The following is a 19,980-nucleotide window of genomic DNA, read 5'->3' as shown; positions in this document are numbered from 1 at the left end:
TTAACTCGCACTCAAAGCAAGACTTCTCAAAAAACAATAACTTTATCTGTTCTATTTATCCTGGATATCTGCAATAAGGTTGGAGGAAAACACAACGAAACGCTGCGCAATCAATGTTTCTTTCACGAAGCCTGCGTAACAATATAAGGAAAGGACGAAGCACTCGATTTAAAGATGAACTTTAAGGAATTTCAGGGAAACAAGCTTCCTCCGTCCCGATGAACCTCACGCTCGTGCCATTTGGATTAGCACGACAGCTAACTCCACTAGCCTTGCTAACATGGAGAGCTGGCTAACTTTGTTCTACTCCACAATTAAGAGGCCAAACAGGGAAAACCAGAGGACAACAAAGAAAGCCAACAGAGAGATCAAAGCAAACAGAAGAGTTTCCATAGTGTCTACCTTTGTTTTTGGTTTCGTTAAAGTCCCGATGTGAGGTCGTGGCCTATCGAAACGGGCTTCTCTATGGCCAGTTTCAGATTTTCCAAGCGGTAGGAAGTGATTGTAATTCCAAGCGTTATTTGCTGCTCTATATTTGGGCGTTTCAGCCCCACGCTACGCTAGACGCATCTGCCCTATTTTATGAGTTGGCTTTCTAACGCTTGGCCTGTAACGCGTTTCCCCTAGATGAAGCAAAACAAAGAAGAAACCTGAGATGAACAAATTTAAGCAGTCTTTTTAAAAACCCACCAATCTATCTCGCTCCCCTTGTTCACTCCTCTCTTTGCTCGTCGTCCCACTGTGAAGCGTCTGACCCCTCCCCTGTGAAACAGGAGTTCAGCTCACCGACACCGCTCTTGGGCGGGGACACGCGGCAGACTTTTTAATATGCAAGCGAAAGAAAAAACGTACATAAACGCACGAATCGCAGTTATTCGTGTGAATTGTGTCAGACACACACAGCCGCATTGTTGCCACGAAACAACGACTTTTCGCGGCAACTGATCTTTAAATTGATTGGAATCGAGTTAAGAGAATCCAAACAAAACGGAATAGTTTACATGGAACAAAAACATTTTATTAAAATTAAATTAAATGTAAAAAAACTAATAAATAACCAGGCCATTAAACACTAAGCCTATTTCTCACACAATTTATAGTCGTATAGCCTATAGGAAATAGAAATGTGACAAATTAAGTTATTAATAAAGGAGTGATTCAATACATATGTATTAAATCACTTCTTTATTAATAACTTAATCTGTCACATTTCTTTTTCAGTTTTTAGTTTATCTAATATTTGCATATAGCCTATACGTAGCTAGTTATTTATTTCTGTATTTTGTATTTCCTAATTTTACTTTTTTTTTTTTTATTATCCTATGACGTTATGAAAATTAAATAATAGGCTGCTTGAAGCACCATTTAGAGTTCCTCAGATTGCCAAATTATGGTTCTCCAAAAGGTTCAAGCAGTGTATATGGTGCCCCGAGAGCATTTTCATTTGTATTAATTAAATAATTATTTTAAGTATCCATCATGCATTTTCAAGATCTAGAAAGTAGGATGGGTAATTTACGATTTTAAGATTACTTTTGTATTTTTGATTATCTTGATGGACCTTCACTTGTTACTATTATACACAGAACTGGCATTGCATTCAAAAACATGAATTATTAACTCCATGGTCCATCTTAGTCCATAATTTCTCTGTTGCTCAGAAGACTTCCTGAGGTCACCATATTGATGTGTCACTCAAAGGTTTAAGAAACAGACTATTTAGAATTACAACATACAAGAAAACTGACATTGGGTGTGTGGAGCTTGTTCAAACTTCCAAAGAATTTTTTTAAAGGCCAATGAAATATCTGTTGATAGAAAGTGTCTGTGTTTTGTCTGTATCTATTTTTAAACTTGAATTTAAAGTGCAAATGTTATAAGTATAATCAACTAATTTCCTATCAGCTTAAACCAGAATGACTCATGATCAGTCTCTATGAGCCAGTGAAGCATCAGTCATATCTAGTCATAGTCATCTGAACCTTTCATTTAAATAGGAGATTACAGGAACACTGAGTTCCCCACCCCGGAAATCAAGATGATATTAAAACTCAGTACAGTTGATGTTGAGAACTGACCTCGACACAACCAGTCAAGGTTCAGTCAAAGTCAGGTTGAGTCAAAGTTGTCCTGCAAAGTATAGGAGCACACAGTATAGTGCCTCATATGTTCATAGGTCACCCCCTTGACCCCAGGGCACACAAAAACTTTCGTCAGCTACACTGTAGAGAATTCCACAGTTGTTCATGTGATGTTACACATCAGTGTCAGTTAAAGTTCACATAGCATATTGTTAGCCACTGGGCAGTTTGTTGCTAAAACTAGCCCTAGCAAGCATATAGCAATCTAATCGCTTTGCTTTGCTTTGGTATTTTCTTTTTTCTTTTGGTTTAAGCTTTTGGAAAGGATTCATGTATTTAGCATTATAAGGGGTATGTACCCCAAAATTCAAAAATACCCCTAAAACAAACATATATTATACAAATATCTTTTCTTTATTATGAAACACTTAAACACCGATACTAATTTCATTAGTTTTAGGCCCCAAAGTATACTACCTGTCAATTTTTTTTTTTTTTTTTTTGAAGAAGAAGAAGAAGAAGAAGAATTGAATACTTTTATTCAGCAAGGATTTTTTTAAAAGAGAAAAACAAAGGCATTTATGTTACAAAAGGCCAAATTTAATTTCTGTGAATTGATGCAATTTAATTCAATTTGGCCAACTGAATAATCTGAAAATGTGATTAGTCACCAGAAAATTTTCAATTGGGGCCTGCTTTTTTTTTTTTTTACAGTGTTGATAACAATACAAAATGTTTCTTGAGCAACAAATCAAGAATGATTTCTGACGGATATTGTGACATTGAAGAGTGACGTAATGATGCTAAATATTCAGCTTTGCCATCACAGGAATAAATCACATTTTATATATTAAAATAGAAACCAGTTATTTAAATTTGTAATATATTTTTACAATATTTCTGTATACTGCATTTTTTAAAAAAAAAATCATTTTGCAGCTTAACAAATGCAGCACTCTGAGCATAAAATCTTTATACCCCAAACGTTTGAACAGTAGCGAATGGCCATTTGGGTCAATTGTTTATTCTGTGCCTGCTTAGAATAGTTCCCGATGTTCTCTCAGAATGCCACAAGTAAATGTCAGAGTGGAATTCATGACCATTTCAAGGACTGATAAAAAGCAAATAAGCAAGTGCTGGCTAGGCAACGGAGGCCTTTAGTTTGGAGCTCAGACGGATTCTTTTAACATTAGGTGGAGAGTCTTCAACATGAATATGAAACCAGCTCTGCTATATAGCCTATAGTTCACACATAATGCAGCCTTTCTTAAAAATACCTGAGATACAACATCATCAAATAGATTGTCACCAATGAGGAGCTAGACAAGGAGACTCGGATAAAAACATACAAAAGGAAGCAACCATCTAGCATTGTTCATATCTCACGACAGAAATAGGTAGAGGATTCTGGCAGGTGACATGCTGGTCCAGCAGTTGAAGACAGGTTTATATTTACAAGCTAAATGCAAACTCAGCTGAAAGGTATGAATGCTACAAGAAGTAGCATTCTTGAGCTTACAAGAAGGGGGGGGGGGGGGGGGGGGCAGAGAGGTTAGGACCAGTTGCAGAAAGATGATATCTGCCAAATGTGGCGTTGTATGAAATAAGATCAAACTCTGCAGCATGGCGCACAACAGATGACTCATGAGCAGGTGAGTCGTGAGAGGGCTGGTTAGGGTTCTCTTGGCTCCATCTAGTGTCTATCAGAGGATACTACAGGTGCCTATCACTTCTTGGAACCTAGGCCTGCATTAATGATCCGATGGTAAAATGTTACAAAGCAAAGGTATTTGTTCTGTTCTGCTCTTCCCAGACTCAGACGAGAGGTAAGTTACATTGAGAAAGTCTAACAATTTTACCATTATAACTATATATATATATATATATATATATATATATATATATATATATATATATATATATATATATATATATATATATATATATATATATATATATATATATATATATATATATATATATATATAAACAATCAAGCAATCTGAATGTCCTAGAGATTTTTTTTTTTACTGACAACTACCTGTTCATAATGATTATCTCATAGGTTAAAAAATATTTTTCCAGATTTTGATCAGTGACTGTTTAGTCTTAACAGTGATATTAACAGTGATGTTAACAGTGATGTGTATAGTATATATATATATATTTTTTTTTTTATCAAGTATTTTTTGACTATCACTCATTGGGTTGTGTCTTTCCAGTTTAGAGTGCAATGCTTCTGTGCATGGCAGAAGCATGTCAATCCACAAGAGGGAGCCAGATGGCCAACAAGCCTGAATTATCTATTCAACCAGGGAGGATAGATGTAGGTCAGGAACTGCAAATTCATTATTTAACCTAACCTAGTCATATCATTGCTTTCGCATGAACTGCTTTGCCTTAAACATCTGCACATTAAGAGGTGGCACTTTGCACTAAAAGGGTACAAAATACTATAAATAGGCCTGTATACATAGTAAATAATAATAATAATAATAATAATAATAATAATAATAATAATAATAATAATAATAATAATAATAAAACCCCCCCTTTTTTTTTTAACCCGGCCGTTGGATTGCATATATTGGGTCACTATGTTGGGTTATTTTGTAACATGATTTAATTATTATTATTATTATTATTATTATTATTATTATTATTATTATTATTATTTTAATCTGTAATTATTTTAAAATAATGGCGTGGACTGTTGCTGATAAATTACAAATTATAATTAATATTATTTTATAAATTAATTAGTTTGTGCGCTTAACATATTCGTGTTCACCTGATTACATTTGACGTAATTGCCAGGCTCATGAACGCGCATTGACGTGCACAGGTTGTTCAGTTTGAAACGGAATTTTCAGCGGTTCAGCAAATCCGTCATTCACATCAATGTTGTGAGTAGATGTCAACGTAAACTTTTTTTTGTATGGAGAAACTATTTAAATGTTTATTTTGGTTACTTGACTGATGCACAAGGACTTTGTGTAGGCCTATTGTTGATCAAGAATGGAATGGAATGGAAACGGAATCAACAGAATTAATTTAATTTTAAACTGTTTTAATTTAATTTGATTTTACGCTCTTTTATGATTATTGTTATAGCCTATCGGATGTCGCCTGCGTCTGTTATATCTTTTACACTATCCGTGAAAACGGTGGACGAGGAAAAATGTTGTTCTTGTTAAAGAGATTAGAGCGCGCAGACATGTTAATCTGGATTAGTCAACTGTCCACAAGAGCGCTCGCACGTGTGCCATCAGTGATCAACTACAGTTTTACCCTATGTCACATTTCAAGAACTTGACACTGTCTTAACTGCTAAATCATCACAATTATGTAAGGGATAGTATACAGCCAGACGGCGATTGTCGGGGGGATAAAACATCTCTTTGCGTCAGGGTCTCATCTGGTTTAACGTGGACAATTAATTTGAGTTAAAATAACCATAAATTTGTTTCAACATTTTTAAAATGGAATATTGCAGTATTTATTATAAATGATTTATCCGTACATATCTTTACAAATAAATTCCCGTGTCGGTGTGCCCTCGTAATCGTTCATCAAAGCAGGCCTGTACGTCCCCTCCCAATAGACCTTATGAGAGATGTGCCTTAGGTAGGAGGTCGCCTATGAAAGCGAGGCTGTAGGTGTTTTCCATTACATCGACTGTAAAAAGCTCTATAAAGCTCCTATATCATTTATAATTTCCAGTGATTATGTTATTTTTTTTTTTATTTTTTTTTTGTCTACTGAAATGTTATGTCACAACCGAAGAGATGTAGCCTGTGTATACCTCACAGGCAAAGCCTACTTTTCACTGTTAAAAAAGATGGTGCTGATGTAAACAAGGTCTATCTTCTCGTTTACAAACATGTAATACAATTACATATTTCTTTTTTTAGTGTCTTAAAAGATAAAATGTTTAAAAAAAAATGACAGAAAACAATTGTCCTAAAACGTACTTTCAATTCAAGTTAATATGTAAGCTTTGCATCTATTCACATTTTGTGTGCTATTGATTTGATTGGAAATTCCCAAGCCTCTATAGCCATCTATCAATATTCAATGCTCGCCATATAAATAAATGATCTCAGAGCTATGTTTATTACAGACAATATGTCTTGTGACTCCATGATGGGGATGATTGTGCTTGTTAAAGATTATAATCTGCGATTTAAAAAAAGACTAAAGTGATATGAAAGTAGCACAGGTAAATATCCAGTTTAGGGATCATTATACAAAAACACTTGGTCTCCGCTCAGTGCTGACCAATTGGAATCAAGTATTTGAGGGCGCTGTGTGGTATTGCTAGATAAAACTATAACAGATATGTGTTTTGGCAGAATTCTTTAGTTTTTTATTCATTACATGAAATATCGCCTGTAAAATTTGACTTAAAACATTGCTTTTTCTCTCTTCTTGCAGTTTTACAATACTTCAGACACATGCACAGTTAAAGAGGGTCAACATTTTAGAGACAGGTCTACAAAGGCAAAGGATAGTAGCAAAGATCCTGAGAACAAACATGCATGAATGGGATCACTCAAATAGCCGGTAATAATAGTAATAAATTCTTTACGCATTAATCTTAAATGTTGTAAAGCTGTTTTTAACAGCAGATCTATAACCCTCCCTTGAAAAGAGCATGCACAACTTAAATTTAGTCCAAACACGTGGCAAGCTTTATCTCTACCACCATATATTGTCTTGCGGGTGTGTTTCTGGTCAAATATGAGCAAGCTGTAACACACATGAGAAATGGATCAGCGATTGGTTTAAAGAAAAAGGACAATGTATTCGTAATTTAAAATTAATTCACACAGATACACTGGCAAGCATATACAGTGCACTTTCCTATACAAGTGGATAGTTCTTTAAGTGTTCCTGAACCTGACGGTGTGGACGCAAAGGATGCCGGGATGCAAGGGATCATCTGGGACAGGGGTGAAGTACAAGCTGACTCTGGCTACAGGACTCCTGGAGTGCTTGTGTTTTGCTGGAGTTGTGTTTGGCTGGGCTTCTCTCGTGTTTGTCCTCAAGACAGATGGCTACTTCAGCGATCTATGCGTCAATGTGACAAATGCTAGTAGAGAACTTGGCTCAGGTGAGTTCATTTACATTGTTGGCTTTTACAGTTTTTCTCAGTCGCTTTGGTACATTTCTCAGATCAAAATTGAAATTCTCAAAACTACTTGTTCAATTCTCACATCATTGTGTCACTTGTTCAAAGAAATGAGAAACTGCTTTTTTGATGTGCACAGGTTGCAAATGCTTTGGTACATCCATGCAAATGATTATGTACAATTCTGTGTTGTTTCCTACATTATCAGTTGCTTATGTCATGTTGATCAAAATGTATTATATTGGGTCTCTGTTGAATATTCTCACCCCCCACAACATTTAGACAAAAGCTCATAGCATAAGTCTTTACATGCAAAATGGTTGAACAAATTATCATATGTCAATCATATTTCTATACTTTCTATATTTCCATTAGACTTTTTTCTAAATCTGTCCTGAATTGGTAAATTGGTCCCAGGTGAATCTTGACTTTCTCTAATGAAGGTGCTTCTCATGAAGCATCAACTAGCAGATATATATATATATATATATATATATATATATATATATATATATATATATATATATATATATTTTTTTTTTATTTCTACAGCACCGCATGTACAGTTTTTCCTATGTTCACATTTCTTCTTTAGTTTTTTTTTTGTGTGCTATTCAGTGCTGTCTTTTTATTTTTGTATCTTCATGACATGTTCTGTCAATAAAATACAGTACAAACAGTAAGAGTGTAAATTTGAATCTTTTCCATTCTCTTGCAATTACACTCACACATACACTAAGATGTAACTTACAATTGACAATAATTGTCATCAAAACTTTAGCCATAGTTTCCATCAGAACATCTCTCCAGAGCAAACTGTTATACTGACAACATGACTAAACAATTTGACTGTCTTATCCCAACACAATGACACAAGGACTTGTCATTCTGATGGCACTGACATGTTCATTGACACAGTTATTTACTTTTGAGAGATTAACTAAGGATTTTGAGTAAGAGAGTGGCTTTTGCAGGTTATCCATGGTGTTTTGCTATTTGTACAAATTGTTTTGAGAAATGCACTTACTGTTTTGCAAATTGTGAGTTTGATTTGAGAAATGTACCAAAGCGACTGAGAAAAACTGTAATGTATTAGATTGTTCACTTCATTTGATGCTTTTCATTTTGGTCTGTTGCTTATTTCAGTTTTTTTGCTTTAGATTGCAGTCTGCAAGATGAGAATTTCTCTTTGGTATTTACTGTGGCCTCGTTCATGAACAACTTTCTCACTCTGCCCAACGGATTTGTCTACGACCACTTTGGCACGATGGCAACGCGAATTTTGGCTATGTGAGTTAGTCCCTCATCAACAGAACTGATGTGTCTCTCTACAGTTGAGGCAAGAAGTTTATCAGATTGTGAGTGGGGTGTGCTTTAAGCAGATAGTAGAAATCATCGTGGGCGTTTGACTGGACTCCAAAACAGGGCTTTGTGCACTGCCATTAAAAAACAGCCATTCAGTAACATTTGTTGACACTGCTGGAAATATTTGCAAATGTAAGCTGTTGTGTAATGTTAGTTGCTACTTGTTCTCTTGTGAAAGGGAATCTGCATCACCACAATAATATTTGAACAATTAACCTTTCTCTCTGACACCTCTGGACATAGATCTGAACTTAAAGGTTTTTAATTCATCATGAATGCTTTGGAATACAGGCCTAAGGTTGGTCTCTTTTTAAACTCGGAAGAATATTGCAAAAGTGAGAGCACTTCAAAGAATGAACGTGTAAAATATTAGAGATGTTTAAGTACTGTAAAGCAAAATGTACTGAATAAAACATTTTTTTAATTCTAAACAAATTATATTTTGTACAAAATTTAAGCTGATATCAAAAAAATCAAGCCTACTAAATGATTTTAAGTACCATTTCCATGGGACTGCAGTGTTTTCACAAGATGGATTTTTGAATATGATGATTAGTAAAATATGTATAAGGAAAGGTCAGTAAGGTAAATTATAATGTGTACCTTTCTATACTAATGCCAATTATATAATCATTTTTTTTTTTTTTTTTTTTTAGATTTCTTTATACCACCGGCACTTTTATTGTGGCATTATCCAATAAAGGTAAAGGACGACTGAAAAAAGTTAACTAATAATCACACGTCATGAGCCGATTTGTTATGAATAACTTACCTCTCTGTTTTTCCTCAAACAGCTGTCTCTTTTTTGCTTTTTCCTGCTCTGTCCTTCATAGCTGTGGGGGGTATTTTATTTCTAATGACAAATATGCAGGTACGTTCATGAAGTATATTTCATACATGCAGAATGTTAAATTGCTCATATTAATTATCCTCATTACAGGTTGGGAACCTCTTTGGCACTCATAGATCAACCATTATTACAGTCTATAATGGGGCCTTTGACTCTTCATCAGTCATCTTTCTTATCGTTAAGGTAAGAATTACCTTATATATAATATAGTGTGTGTGTAGACTATATACACCGATCAGGCAAACATTATGACCTATTATGTTGGTCCCCCTTTTGCTGCCAAAACAGCCCTGACCTGTCGAGGCATGGAGTCCACCCGACCCCTAAAGGTGTGCTGTGGTATATGAGATCAAGATGTTAGCAGCAGTCCTGTAAGTCGCGAGGTTGGGCCTCAATGGATCGGACTTGTTCAGCACATCCCACAGATGCTTGATTGGATTGAGATCTGGGTAATTTGGAGGCCAAGTCAATACCTCAAACTTTTTATTGTGCCTGAACCATTTTGCTCTGTGGCAGGGGGCATTATCCTGCTGAAAGAGGCCACAGCCAGCAGGGAATACCATTTACATTAAAGGGTGTACATGGTCTGCAATATTGCAATAATGCCGCCCCCCCCCAAGGTTTCCCAGCACTACACTGTCCAAAGCATCACACTGTCTCCGCCAGCTTGCCTTCTCCCCATAATGGTCAATGGACTGCATTTATATAGCGCTTTTAACAGACCCTATGGCCATCCAAAGTGCTTTACATTTTGCCTCACATTCACCCATTCATACTCCGACAGGCGACGGCGATGTCAGCCATGTAAGGCGCCATCCAGCTCGTCGGGAGCAGCTGGGGTTAGGTGACTTGCTCATGGACACTTCGACACTTGGTCAGGTGGAACCGGGGATTGAACCACTAACCTTTCGGTTTGTAGACAACCTACATGAGCCACTGCTGCCCCAATGCATCCTGGTGCCATGTGTTCCCCAGTTAAACGACGCACACGGCCATCCATGTGATGTAAAAGAAAATGTGATTCATCTGACCAGGCCACCTTCTTCTATTGCTCCATGGGCCAGTTCTGATGGTGACATGCCCACTGTTTCACTTCCTTGGACAACTTATGACAGATACTGCAGACACCCCACAAGAGCTGCAGGTTTGGAAATGCTTTGATCAAGTATTCTGGCTACCCCAATTTGATCCATGTCAAACTTGCTCAAATCCTTACGCTCACCCATTTTTCCTGCTTCTAACACATCAACTTTGAGGACAAAATGTTCACTTATCAGGTGCCTTGATGACGACATAATCAGTGTTATTCACGTCACCTTTCAATGGTCATAATGTTATGCCTGATCGGTGTATGTAGTCCTATGTTAATCCTGTTTATGTTTTTTTTTTTTTTTTTTTACTGTGATTTTAAAAAAGTGTTTATCAGCTGCTTATACCTATTTAACCCAGCTGTAACCTATTTAACCCTGTATAACCATTTCTCAAGGTGCTTTATGAAAAAGGGGTCTCTCTTCGCTCTTCATTCCTCTTCCTCTCCTCCTGTAATCTCATTCATCTCCTCCGGACTCTCTTCCTTATGCCAACATCACACATTCCCTATCCCATCCCAGATGACTACAAATATGGGTGAGTGAAATGATTAGCGGAGTATATATTATCATTCAAAAGTTTCGGGTCAGTCAAATTATTTATTTTATTTAGCAAAGATGCATTATATCAAAAGTGAATTTTACATTGAAGATTTCTATTTGAATATATGCTGTTCTTTTGAACTTTCTATTAATTAAAATTAGATTATGCAGGCCAACTGTTTTCAGTAGTGTTTCAACTGAAAAATAATATTAAATGTTTCTTGAGTACCAAATTAGCATATTAGAATGATTCCTGAAGGATAATGGCACTGAAGGGTGGAGTAATGATGCTGAAAATTTAGCTTTGCCATCACATTAATAAATTACATTTTTAAAATAGAATTAAATATTGTAATTATATTTTACAATATTACTGTTTTTACTGTATATTTGATACATAAAAGCAGCCTTGGTGAGAATAAGTCTTTTACTGTCATTAAAAATCTTACTGGCTCCAAACTGTAAGTAATAAACAAATATGTTTATACAACTTTTATATGATTTGCAAACAAAAAAGTATGCAAAATAATTTGTATATATTATTGTAGATAAAATAAACATAGTGTGCATATGTTTACTCTATAATTAGTATACTTATATACTATACACTAGACATATACATACACTAAAATATTAAGGTTCCAAAAGAGGACTTAAAAGAAAAAGAAAAATTATTGGTATGATTTTTAAAAATCTAAAAAAAAAACTTTTCCACTATAAATAATTTTTTTGTGCAATGGAAAGATTCCATGGATATTGTTCTTCATGGAACCATTAATGCCCCTAAAGAGACTTTATGTTTAAGAGTTTAGGACATACTTCATACTCTTAATCGTAATTCATAATAACTCAAATGCAAATCCTTATTTACAGGATGAGCTGTGTTAAATCGAATAGCTACAATGTTGAGCAGTACGAGGCAAAGCGAGAGCCAAGTTCAGACAGAGGCAGAGGTGTAGATGATGAGCAACTGGAGACCGACTCACTACAGCTAACAGACAACTCTGAGAAAGGTGCTGCTTGGCCATCTTAGATTCTGCTTTGGAATAAGATTGCTGCCTTGAATAAAGTTTCATCTTTTTTTCTATAGACAGCTTTAGGAACTGTGTTCTGTCCTGGTTCTTCCTGTGGCACCTCATATGGCTGTCAGTCATGCAGCTTCGCCATTATTTCTTCATTGGAACTCTGAATCCAATGCTGAACAGACTGGCCAACCAAGACCCAGTCACTGGTAAGCAAATTGTTTTTCTCACTACAATGATGCTTTTTAATAAATTCTGTAAATCTTTGTTTATGGTAGGGCTCTCTGGAACTGGAATTTGAATAGGTTTGACAAGAGGAATTTACTAAATTCAAAGATGTTTAAATAGTCACACATCAGACTTTGTATTTGACTAATGAAGTTATGTTGCACCCATAAACTATTACATTTTAATATATTAAATATTTAATGTTTTAAAGCTGTCATGAACTGGCTTTTTTATTTTTTATACTGTTGTCTGAGGTCAACTTATGGTGGTTTTTATATTCAAAAACATCATAATTAATAAGTAATAGGCTATTTTCTACCCTGTTTTTAGCCTCTCTCATGGAACGCTCGAGCATGCCGCACTGAAGACTCGGAAGTAAATGCCCACGGCTAGAATTGGATAAGATTCGCATATTTAATGAGCTCAGACTCCCCTGCGAATACACGTGAGGGATTGTTTTGAAGCGTTTGGGGAAACAGCAACCGAAATAAATCATCCCACAGGGCTCGCAAAACGTCTTTATCAAACAAACACAATGATTTATATCTCATCCACCCGTGATTGATTGTAATGTTATTTTTTTATTACTTGGCCCACCTGATCGGTGGATATAAGTACGTACAAATATAAGTACGTTGCAGACAGCATAATCATAACTTCCGCTATTGTATTTTTCCTTCGAAAATTAAGTCTAGAGAGTGAACAATGCACATCAAGAAAGGAATGCTATTTCACTATTCATGATAACTAGAGATGCACTGATTGATTGGCCAGGGATCGGAATTGGTCGATTTTTCTGAATGATCGGCCCTGATCGGTGATTGACCAACCAGTCACACGTGTCGCCGATTTTGAGCCGATCCCTCTCACAGCTGCACGCAAACACGTCGTTGGCATGGAAGTTTTTTACTGTGAGCGAAGAAGACACTAATTATGCCATTTCTGAAACTTCACAAACCTTTAAACCTAATTAGACACTTAACTCTATCACCATGTGGAACATGCCCAGTTTGAAGAATGTATATTAGTAAAGGTATAACTGCTAAAGCTAGCCAGAGCTCAGAGCCAGCCACAGGTCAGCAGCCTATCCTATCTTTCCATGGTGTAAGCTGCGAAAAGACCAAAGCATAAATGCATTTATGAAGAAAATTATGGAATCCATGTCGCTGGATGACCAGCCGAATGCATAAACCTCACTTCATGAGAATTTGCCGTTTCATTTGGGAAAACTGTCATCATATGAACACAGACACTCCAAGGTCTTCACGGCAACCCATCAAAATCAAAGTTTGCTTTATTTTATTTTTTTAATTAACAGAATATATTAGGATGGATTACATTAGCTACATCTATATGTAATAATAATGTGTCACTAGCCTACTATTAATAATAATTATGCCTAGAAAAAATACTTTTTTTTTTTTAAACAATGTTTACTTTTATACAGCATGCAGCCTTTAAAGGGATCCTTCACCGCTTTTTCATATTAAACTATGTTATTCCCTTAACTAAAATGATACATTGCTAATCTCTCTGTCAAGTGGTGATGATCTGATAGCATTTAGCTTAGCCCACTAAGCCCAGTTCATTCACTATTGTACCAAACAGAGATCAAGTTAGAAGCGACCAAACACCTCCACGTTTTCCTTATTTAAATACAGTTACACAAATAGTTGAACGATCAAGTATGGTAAAACAAAATAAAACATGGTGCTTTTCTAAGCGGATTAAAAAGGAGAACTATAATGTATGGCGGAATAGCACTTCTGAGAGTACTTTGACTCTGCGCAGTAAAAAGTCCCGGCTGAAAAATCCTCCCTTACATCTCCCCCTCCCTCTCTCATTTCTGTCATTTGGGGGGTGGTCAGCCGGGACTTTTTCAGAATTGAATTACAATCTGCATCCTCTGTGCTATCAAATTCAAGAAGTGAATTGAATTTTGTTTAAATGTCAGTACAGTTCTGTATGGAAACACACCTGGTATGATTCTTTTTTTTTCAAAAGCTTGATAGATGCAGAATTTATAGGTTATGACTAAGAATTCTTCATCTCTTTTTCATTCTCAGTGAGCAAGTACACCAATGCTTTTGCTTTCACCCAGCTCTGTGGAGTTCTCTGTGCTCCCTGGAATGGCCTGCTAATGGACAGACACAAAAAAAAAAACCTAGGTCCAGGTCAGTTGACAGAATAATGAAGATCTGACTTCTAAAAAAACACGTTCATGCAAGATTTATTTTTCTTTCTCATTCCACATCTCTTTGCAGGTATGTCAGAACGGGAAGCAGACCTGCACTCGTCCGTTCTGTCTCTCCTCCTTACCTCTCTGCAGTGCCTCTTGTTCTCCATCTGTGCAAGCATTCCGTTCCTCCCTCTCCAGTACGTCACATTCATCCTTCAGGTCCTTAACCGCTCTTTTCTGTATGGAGGGAATGCTGCGTTCATCAGCATAGCGTAAGTAAATTGGTGATATAAATATCTCAATTGTCACTAGACTGGCAAACTGAGTGCAGTGAATCCGAATTCCTACAGGTTTCCTGCCCGCCATTTTGGAAAGGTGTATGGGCTAGCGATGTCCCTATCAGCTGTGGTGGCATTGCTGCAGTATCCCTGCTTTGCCCTCAACAAAGTTCTTGGAGGAGACCCCGTCTATGTAAATCCCTCATTTCCTCACCACTGTCAACTAGAAAAGGGTTCATGTACATACAGTGGCCCCAAAAATCAGGACACTTGCACACAAAAAACTAAAGTGCTATTAGGTGAAATTGCACAAGCAAAACATTTGACAAAAAGAGGTTTTAAATGATAAAACAATATACTTAGATACTGTTGTGTTCAAAATGATTTCATCACACTTTCTGGTTCACAAATGTTAGTTGAACATGTCTGTCAATGTGAACTTAGTTCTAGAATCATATCTTTGCAGATTGCACTTCATTTAATATTTTATCATCTAATGTAATGAAATTCATATATTATAAGTGTCCTTTTAAGGGTTGAAATAATTTTTGCGGCCGCAAGATGTTGATTGGGTGAAACCAATTTCTGCCAAAAAAAAATCTTGCTTTGGTAAATCATAATGTTTTTCTGTCATTATGGTATTTTTTTCAATGACAGAATTATCACATCTCAATTTGTACTTTTTATGTCATAATTTTGAGTAATTATGAGTCATTGTATCTTTTAATTCATAATTATGACTTAGCATGCTGTCAAAACATTTTGATGTACATTTTGTTGTTGATGTAAATAGATTTTTAAAGTACATTTTGTAAGAAAATACAATTAAAATTTTCTTCTTCAATATTTCATGTTAAATTCAGTGTGTTACTTGCTGTTTGTGAAATTTGCTAGCAATTTCTGAGTGAAAATACTTTTTCAGTGTATCTTATAATCTTTAGGTAGTATGAATTGTATGTCCAAAGCATGATTTTTTTTTTCTTATGTGGCAGAAATGGGCTTCCATACAATATATGCAGCTAGATTATATTAAGTAAAAGTGTGAAAAATGTGGAATCCATACAAAAGATCCCCATAACAATTTCCAGCATTTGCTTAATATATTGCTTAATATATATTTGCTTAATACAGTCTTGTTCAAAATAATAGCAGTACAATGTGACTAACCAGAATAATCAAGGTTTTTAGTATATTTTTTATTGCTACGTGGCAAACAAGTTACCAGTAGGTTCAGTAGATTGTCAGAAAACAAACAAGACCCAGCATTCATGATATGCACGCTCTTAAGGCTGTGCAATTAGTTGAAAGGGGTGTGTTAAAAAAAATAGCAGTGTCTACCTTTGACTGTACAAACTCAAAACTATTTTGTACAAACATTTTTTTTTTCTGGGATTTAGCAATCCTGTGAATCACTAAACTAATATTTAGTTGTATGACCACAGTTTTTTAAAACTGCTTGACATCTGTGTGGCATGGAGTCAACCAACTTGTGGCACCTCTCAGCTGTTATTCCACTCCATGATTCTTTAACAACATTCCACAATTCATTCACATTTCTTGGTTTTGCTTCAGAAACAAAATTTTTGATATCACCCCACAAGTTCTCAATTGGATTAAGGTCTGGAGATTGGGCTGGCCACTCCATAACATTAATTTTGTTGGTTTGGAACCAAGACTTTGCCCGTTTACTAGTGTGTTTTGGGTCATTGCCCTTGAAACGGTTGTTTCAACAAGACATGTCCTCTTCAGCATAGGGCAACATGACCTCTTCAAGTATTTTAACATATGCAAACTGATCCATGATCCCTGGTATGCGATAAATAGGCCCAACACCATAGTAGGAGAAACATGCCCATATCATGATGCTTGCACCTCCATGCTTCACTGTCTTCACTGTGTACTGTGGCTTGAATTCAGAGTTTGGGGGTCGTCTCACAAACTGCCTGTGGCCCTTGGACCCAAAAAGAACAATTTTACTCTCATCAGTCCACAAAATGTTCCTCCATTTCTCTTCAGGCCAGTTGATGTGTTCTTTGGCAAATTGTAACCTCTTCTGCCTTTTTTTTAACAGAGGGACTTTGCGGGGGATTCTTGAAAATAGATTAGCTTCACACAGACGTCTTCTAACTGTCACAGTACTTACAGGTAACTCCAGACTGTCTTTCATCATCCTGGAGGTGATCATTGGCTGAGCCTTTGCCATTCTGGTTATTCTTCTATCCATTTTGATGGTTGTCTTCCGTTTTCTTCCACGTCTCTTTGGTTTTGCTCTCCATTTTAAGGCATTGGAGATCATTTTAGCTGAACAGCCTATCATTTTTTGCACCTCTTTATAGGTTTTCCCCTCTCTAATCAACTTTTTAATCAAAGTACGCTGTTCTTCTGAACAATGTCTTGAACGACCCATTTTCCTCAGCTTTCAAATGCATGTTCAACAAGTGTTGGCTTCATCCTTAAATAGGGGCCACCTGATTCACACCTGTTCCTTCACAAAATTGATGACCTCAGTGATTGAATGCTGCTATTTTTTTGAACACACCCCTTTCAACTAATTCAACTAATTGCCCAATTGCACAGCCTTAAGAGCGTGCATATCATGAATGCTGGGTCTCATTTGTTTTCTGAGAATCTACTGAACCTACTGGTAACTTGTTTGCCACGTAGCAATAAAAAAATATACGAAAAACCTTGATTATTCTGGTTAGTCACATTGTACTGCTATTATATTGAACAAGACTGTATAATATATAAAATTGCTTGTATAATTTTTTTCTCTGTATATTGGACATTATCATTAACTTATCTTTTCCACAGCTTTTACTGTAATCACTCTAAATGATTTTGTATTTCTATAGGTGAACATCATCTTGACTGTCCTGACTCTACTGGCCTTCATTCATCCTGTCTACGTTTTTCTTCACTGCAGGGAACTGGCAAAAGAGAGAGAGAATTCACAGATTTTAGAAGCCTCAATACAGGAAATATCAATGTACTGATTCTATAGAAGTACTTGATTATGCAGATTCTTCTTGGCCTTAGCTATGTAAAGGACAAAGGGCATAGTAAAAAAGACTGTGATTTTCACCACTTTTCACCACTATTGTTGCTCAGAAATAAGAGTTAACAGTCAGAGATTTAAATGAATTCAATTTAATTTAATTAGTTATTGAATATTTACAATCTTTATTATTACATAAATAAATAACAATAAAAATATTTAACTATTTTATAGTTCAGTGTTGTTGGCAAGAACAGACAGAAATAAAATAAATTAAACGCAAGCATATGCAAAGGGAGATCACATGGGTGTCAGAAACAGGTTCTAAGGGATCTCCAGGCAATTGTGTTCAATAATTCCAGACTCTTCCAGAGTTATATGATATCCAGTTTTGCATGCTAATATCCTGTTCCCACAGGGAAAGCATTAATACAGTCCTAAAAATATCATACAGGACCTCTAGACCCTGTAGAGGTAAGCCAGTGGTTTACTTTCCAAAACACATAATACTGATTTGTATCTGCCTTTGCATTTTCCGTCCACAATGACCATGTACAACTCACAATTTTCAGTAGTGTTTTTGTTTTTATTTACATTTTTATAGCATTATTTTTTATAGATAATGTGTGCTACAGACTGTCTGTAGCCTTACATTTCTGATGAGGAAATAAATTAGATAATTTGTTGTGATTTTTGGTCTAATTTGACGGTCTTTTTAGGTCATGGTAAATTGGTTGGAACAGTTTTCCTCTTTGTCATAAGAGCCAATGTGTGAAATAAAGGTCTCTCTGTATGGAGCAATAGTATGGTTTAATTACATTAGGTAGTTAATTAAAGGAGACACATATTCACTCTTCACATTAGGAGTTGGCAAACTCATTGTTCTCTCCCTTTGTCATGTGTCCTCCAAGTTAGCGAGACATCATTCGGACAAACTCTGTGGAGGGCAAGATGAAAAATAGTTAGTCATGGCAAAAAAACAAAACACTTTTTTTTTGTAGTGTTTACACTATTTTATAAAATATGTGTAAGTCATCTCATCTCATTATTAAATAAAGAGGGCCTTATTTTAACAGTGGACTTAGGGGTGTGTCCGAAATCACTTTAGCTAGTTTAACAACGGAAATGGTTGGTGCATGGTTCAAAAGGGTTGTACCTAGTCTCTTAATGAGTCGTGTGTGTTCTGGGCATAACGTGCAATAAACCAATCAGAGTCAGAGAGTTGAGCTTGCACCATGATGGATTTGCTATTTTACATGGCGGAATTTGCGAGCAAAAAGACTGAGCGATTCTCTAGAGAGGAAGCCTTTTATTTTTAATATTTAAAAATGGCAGCATGTCCCTGTATGTGTGTTCTGCACCCACCTATAGGTGCATATTACTAACGCTCCCTTTAAATAACACAAACAAATATTGCACTATTGACTTTAGACCAGGTTTTTGTTGATTAATGGCCCAGTCTTTTAGCCTACAAATCTAGACGCACCTTAGCGGCAGCAAATCTAATCTGCCGCGAGTGTCGTCTAGCAACTCTCAATACAGCTCTGAGCTGTAATAACTAAACTCAAGTCACATCGTGTTTAGAGTCAGTGGGCGGGGCTTAACATAATAATAATGGCAGAGTTGAGCTTGCTACTAGTAAACACAGAAGCTGGCGAACGGCGGTCTTTCGAATCAGCTTTGGCCATGACTCTGGAAGACTTGGAGTTAAGCTTTTCTCTGAGAAAAGAACATAGAACGGCACTGAAGTCATTCTTGAAAAGGGAAGATGTGTTTGGAGTTTTGCCAACTGGATACGGCGAAAGTTTAATCTATCAATAATCTCCGCTTCACCTTCATTGCTCTGGTTGGTTGTAGCCATAGACTGTAAAAAAAAAAAAAAATTGACATAGTGTCTGTGACGTCACCCGTAGGATTCCGATTGTGCTTTCCCCTCTCATCCCCCTGAGACAAGAGATTTATGCATTTTATTTCTGGAAAAATTCCTCCTATGATGCAAATGTTTGCTCATGTTGGGCTCAGCTCAGCTACAGGCACTCATTTAAACGGAGTTATGGTGAGCAATGTAAGTCTTTTAACTTCTCAAATGAATTTCTATGAAAGTTAAGCTTGCAAAGGCATGAACAGAGACGCGCCAGACTGAATTCGCATTGTGAATGTATACCGCGAGTGTAGTCGCGATTACCTCAACTCTCATCATGAGAGCTCATCAGC

General features: G+C 36.2%; 3 protein-coding genes across 10 annotated transcripts in view; 1 reads left to right on the top strand and 2 right to left on the bottom strand.

Moving 5' to 3' along the window:
* Positions 1–834, bottom strand: part of ctnnd1 (catenin (cadherin-associated protein), delta 1) — a 39,736-nt gene extending 38,902 nt beyond the window's left edge. For 4 of the 7 annotated variants that reach the window (XM_067441192.1, XM_067441196.1, XM_067441194.1 and 1 more), the window contains exon 1: positions 691–834. The gene's annotated coding sequence lies outside the window, so the exon portion shown is untranslated. The other 3 variants (XM_067441193.1, XM_067441198.1, XM_067441197.1) reach the window with 2 other exon arrangements.
* A 4,037-nt stretch (positions 835–4,871) lies between these two features.
* slc43a3a (solute carrier family 43 member 3a) lies at positions 4,872–18,567 on the top strand. 2 transcript variants are annotated; one of them, XM_067441214.1, is made up of 13 exons: positions 4,872–4,987; positions 6,519–7,197; positions 8,376–8,505; positions 9,237–9,283; positions 9,375–9,451; positions 9,521–9,613; positions 10,917–11,056; positions 11,935–12,074; positions 12,152–12,292; positions 14,378–14,485; positions 14,576–14,762; positions 14,841–14,961; positions 17,624–18,567. In XM_067441214.1, the coding sequence occupies exons 2-13, from the start codon at positions 7,005–7,007 to the stop codon at positions 17,762–17,764; spliced, it is 1,518 nt and encodes a 505-aa protein (XP_067297315.1). In that variant the 5' UTR covers positions 4,872–4,987; positions 6,519–7,004; the 3' UTR covers positions 17,765–18,567. The 2 variants fall into 2 exon arrangements, with proteins under 2 accessions (XP_067297315.1, XP_067297316.1); XM_067441215.1 differs by lacking the exon at positions 14,841–14,961 and having other exon boundaries at positions 17,624–17,756.
* The window catches only part of cabp2a (calcium binding protein 2a), an 18,731-nt gene continuing 17,314 nt past the window's right edge, over positions 18,564–19,980 (bottom strand). The window contains exon 7 of the mRNA XM_067441233.1: positions 18,564–18,703. Coding sequence (XP_067297334.1) covers positions 18,678–18,703 — 26 coding nt within the window. The 3' untranslated portion in view covers positions 18,564–18,677. The remainder of the gene's footprint in view (positions 18,704–19,980) is intronic.

This window comes from Pseudorasbora parva, chromosome 4 (genome assembly GCF_024679245.1).
Source record: "Pseudorasbora parva isolate DD20220531a chromosome 4, ASM2467924v1, whole genome shotgun sequence".
NCBI classification, from domain to species: Eukaryota; Metazoa; Chordata; class Actinopteri; order Cypriniformes; family Gobionidae; genus Pseudorasbora; species Pseudorasbora parva.
This window is presented reverse-complemented; position numbering and strand designations above follow the sequence as displayed.

What these genes read in the sequence shown, in the direction of transcription:
- slc43a3a (XM_067441214.1), top strand. Translation starts at nt 7,005, where the DNA reads ATGCCGGGATGCAAGGGATCATCTGGGACAGGGGTGAAGTACAAGCTG. An exon ending in TAGTAGAGAACTTGGCTCAG is followed by an intron (nt 7,198 to 8,375) that starts GTGAGTTCATTT and finishes TTTTTGCTTTAG; the next exon opens with ATTGCAGTCTGCAAGATGAG. An exon ending in CCAGATGACTACAAATATGG is followed by an intron (nt 11,057 to 11,934) that starts GTGAGTGAAATG and finishes CCTTATTTACAG; the next exon opens with GATGAGCTGTGTTAAATCGA.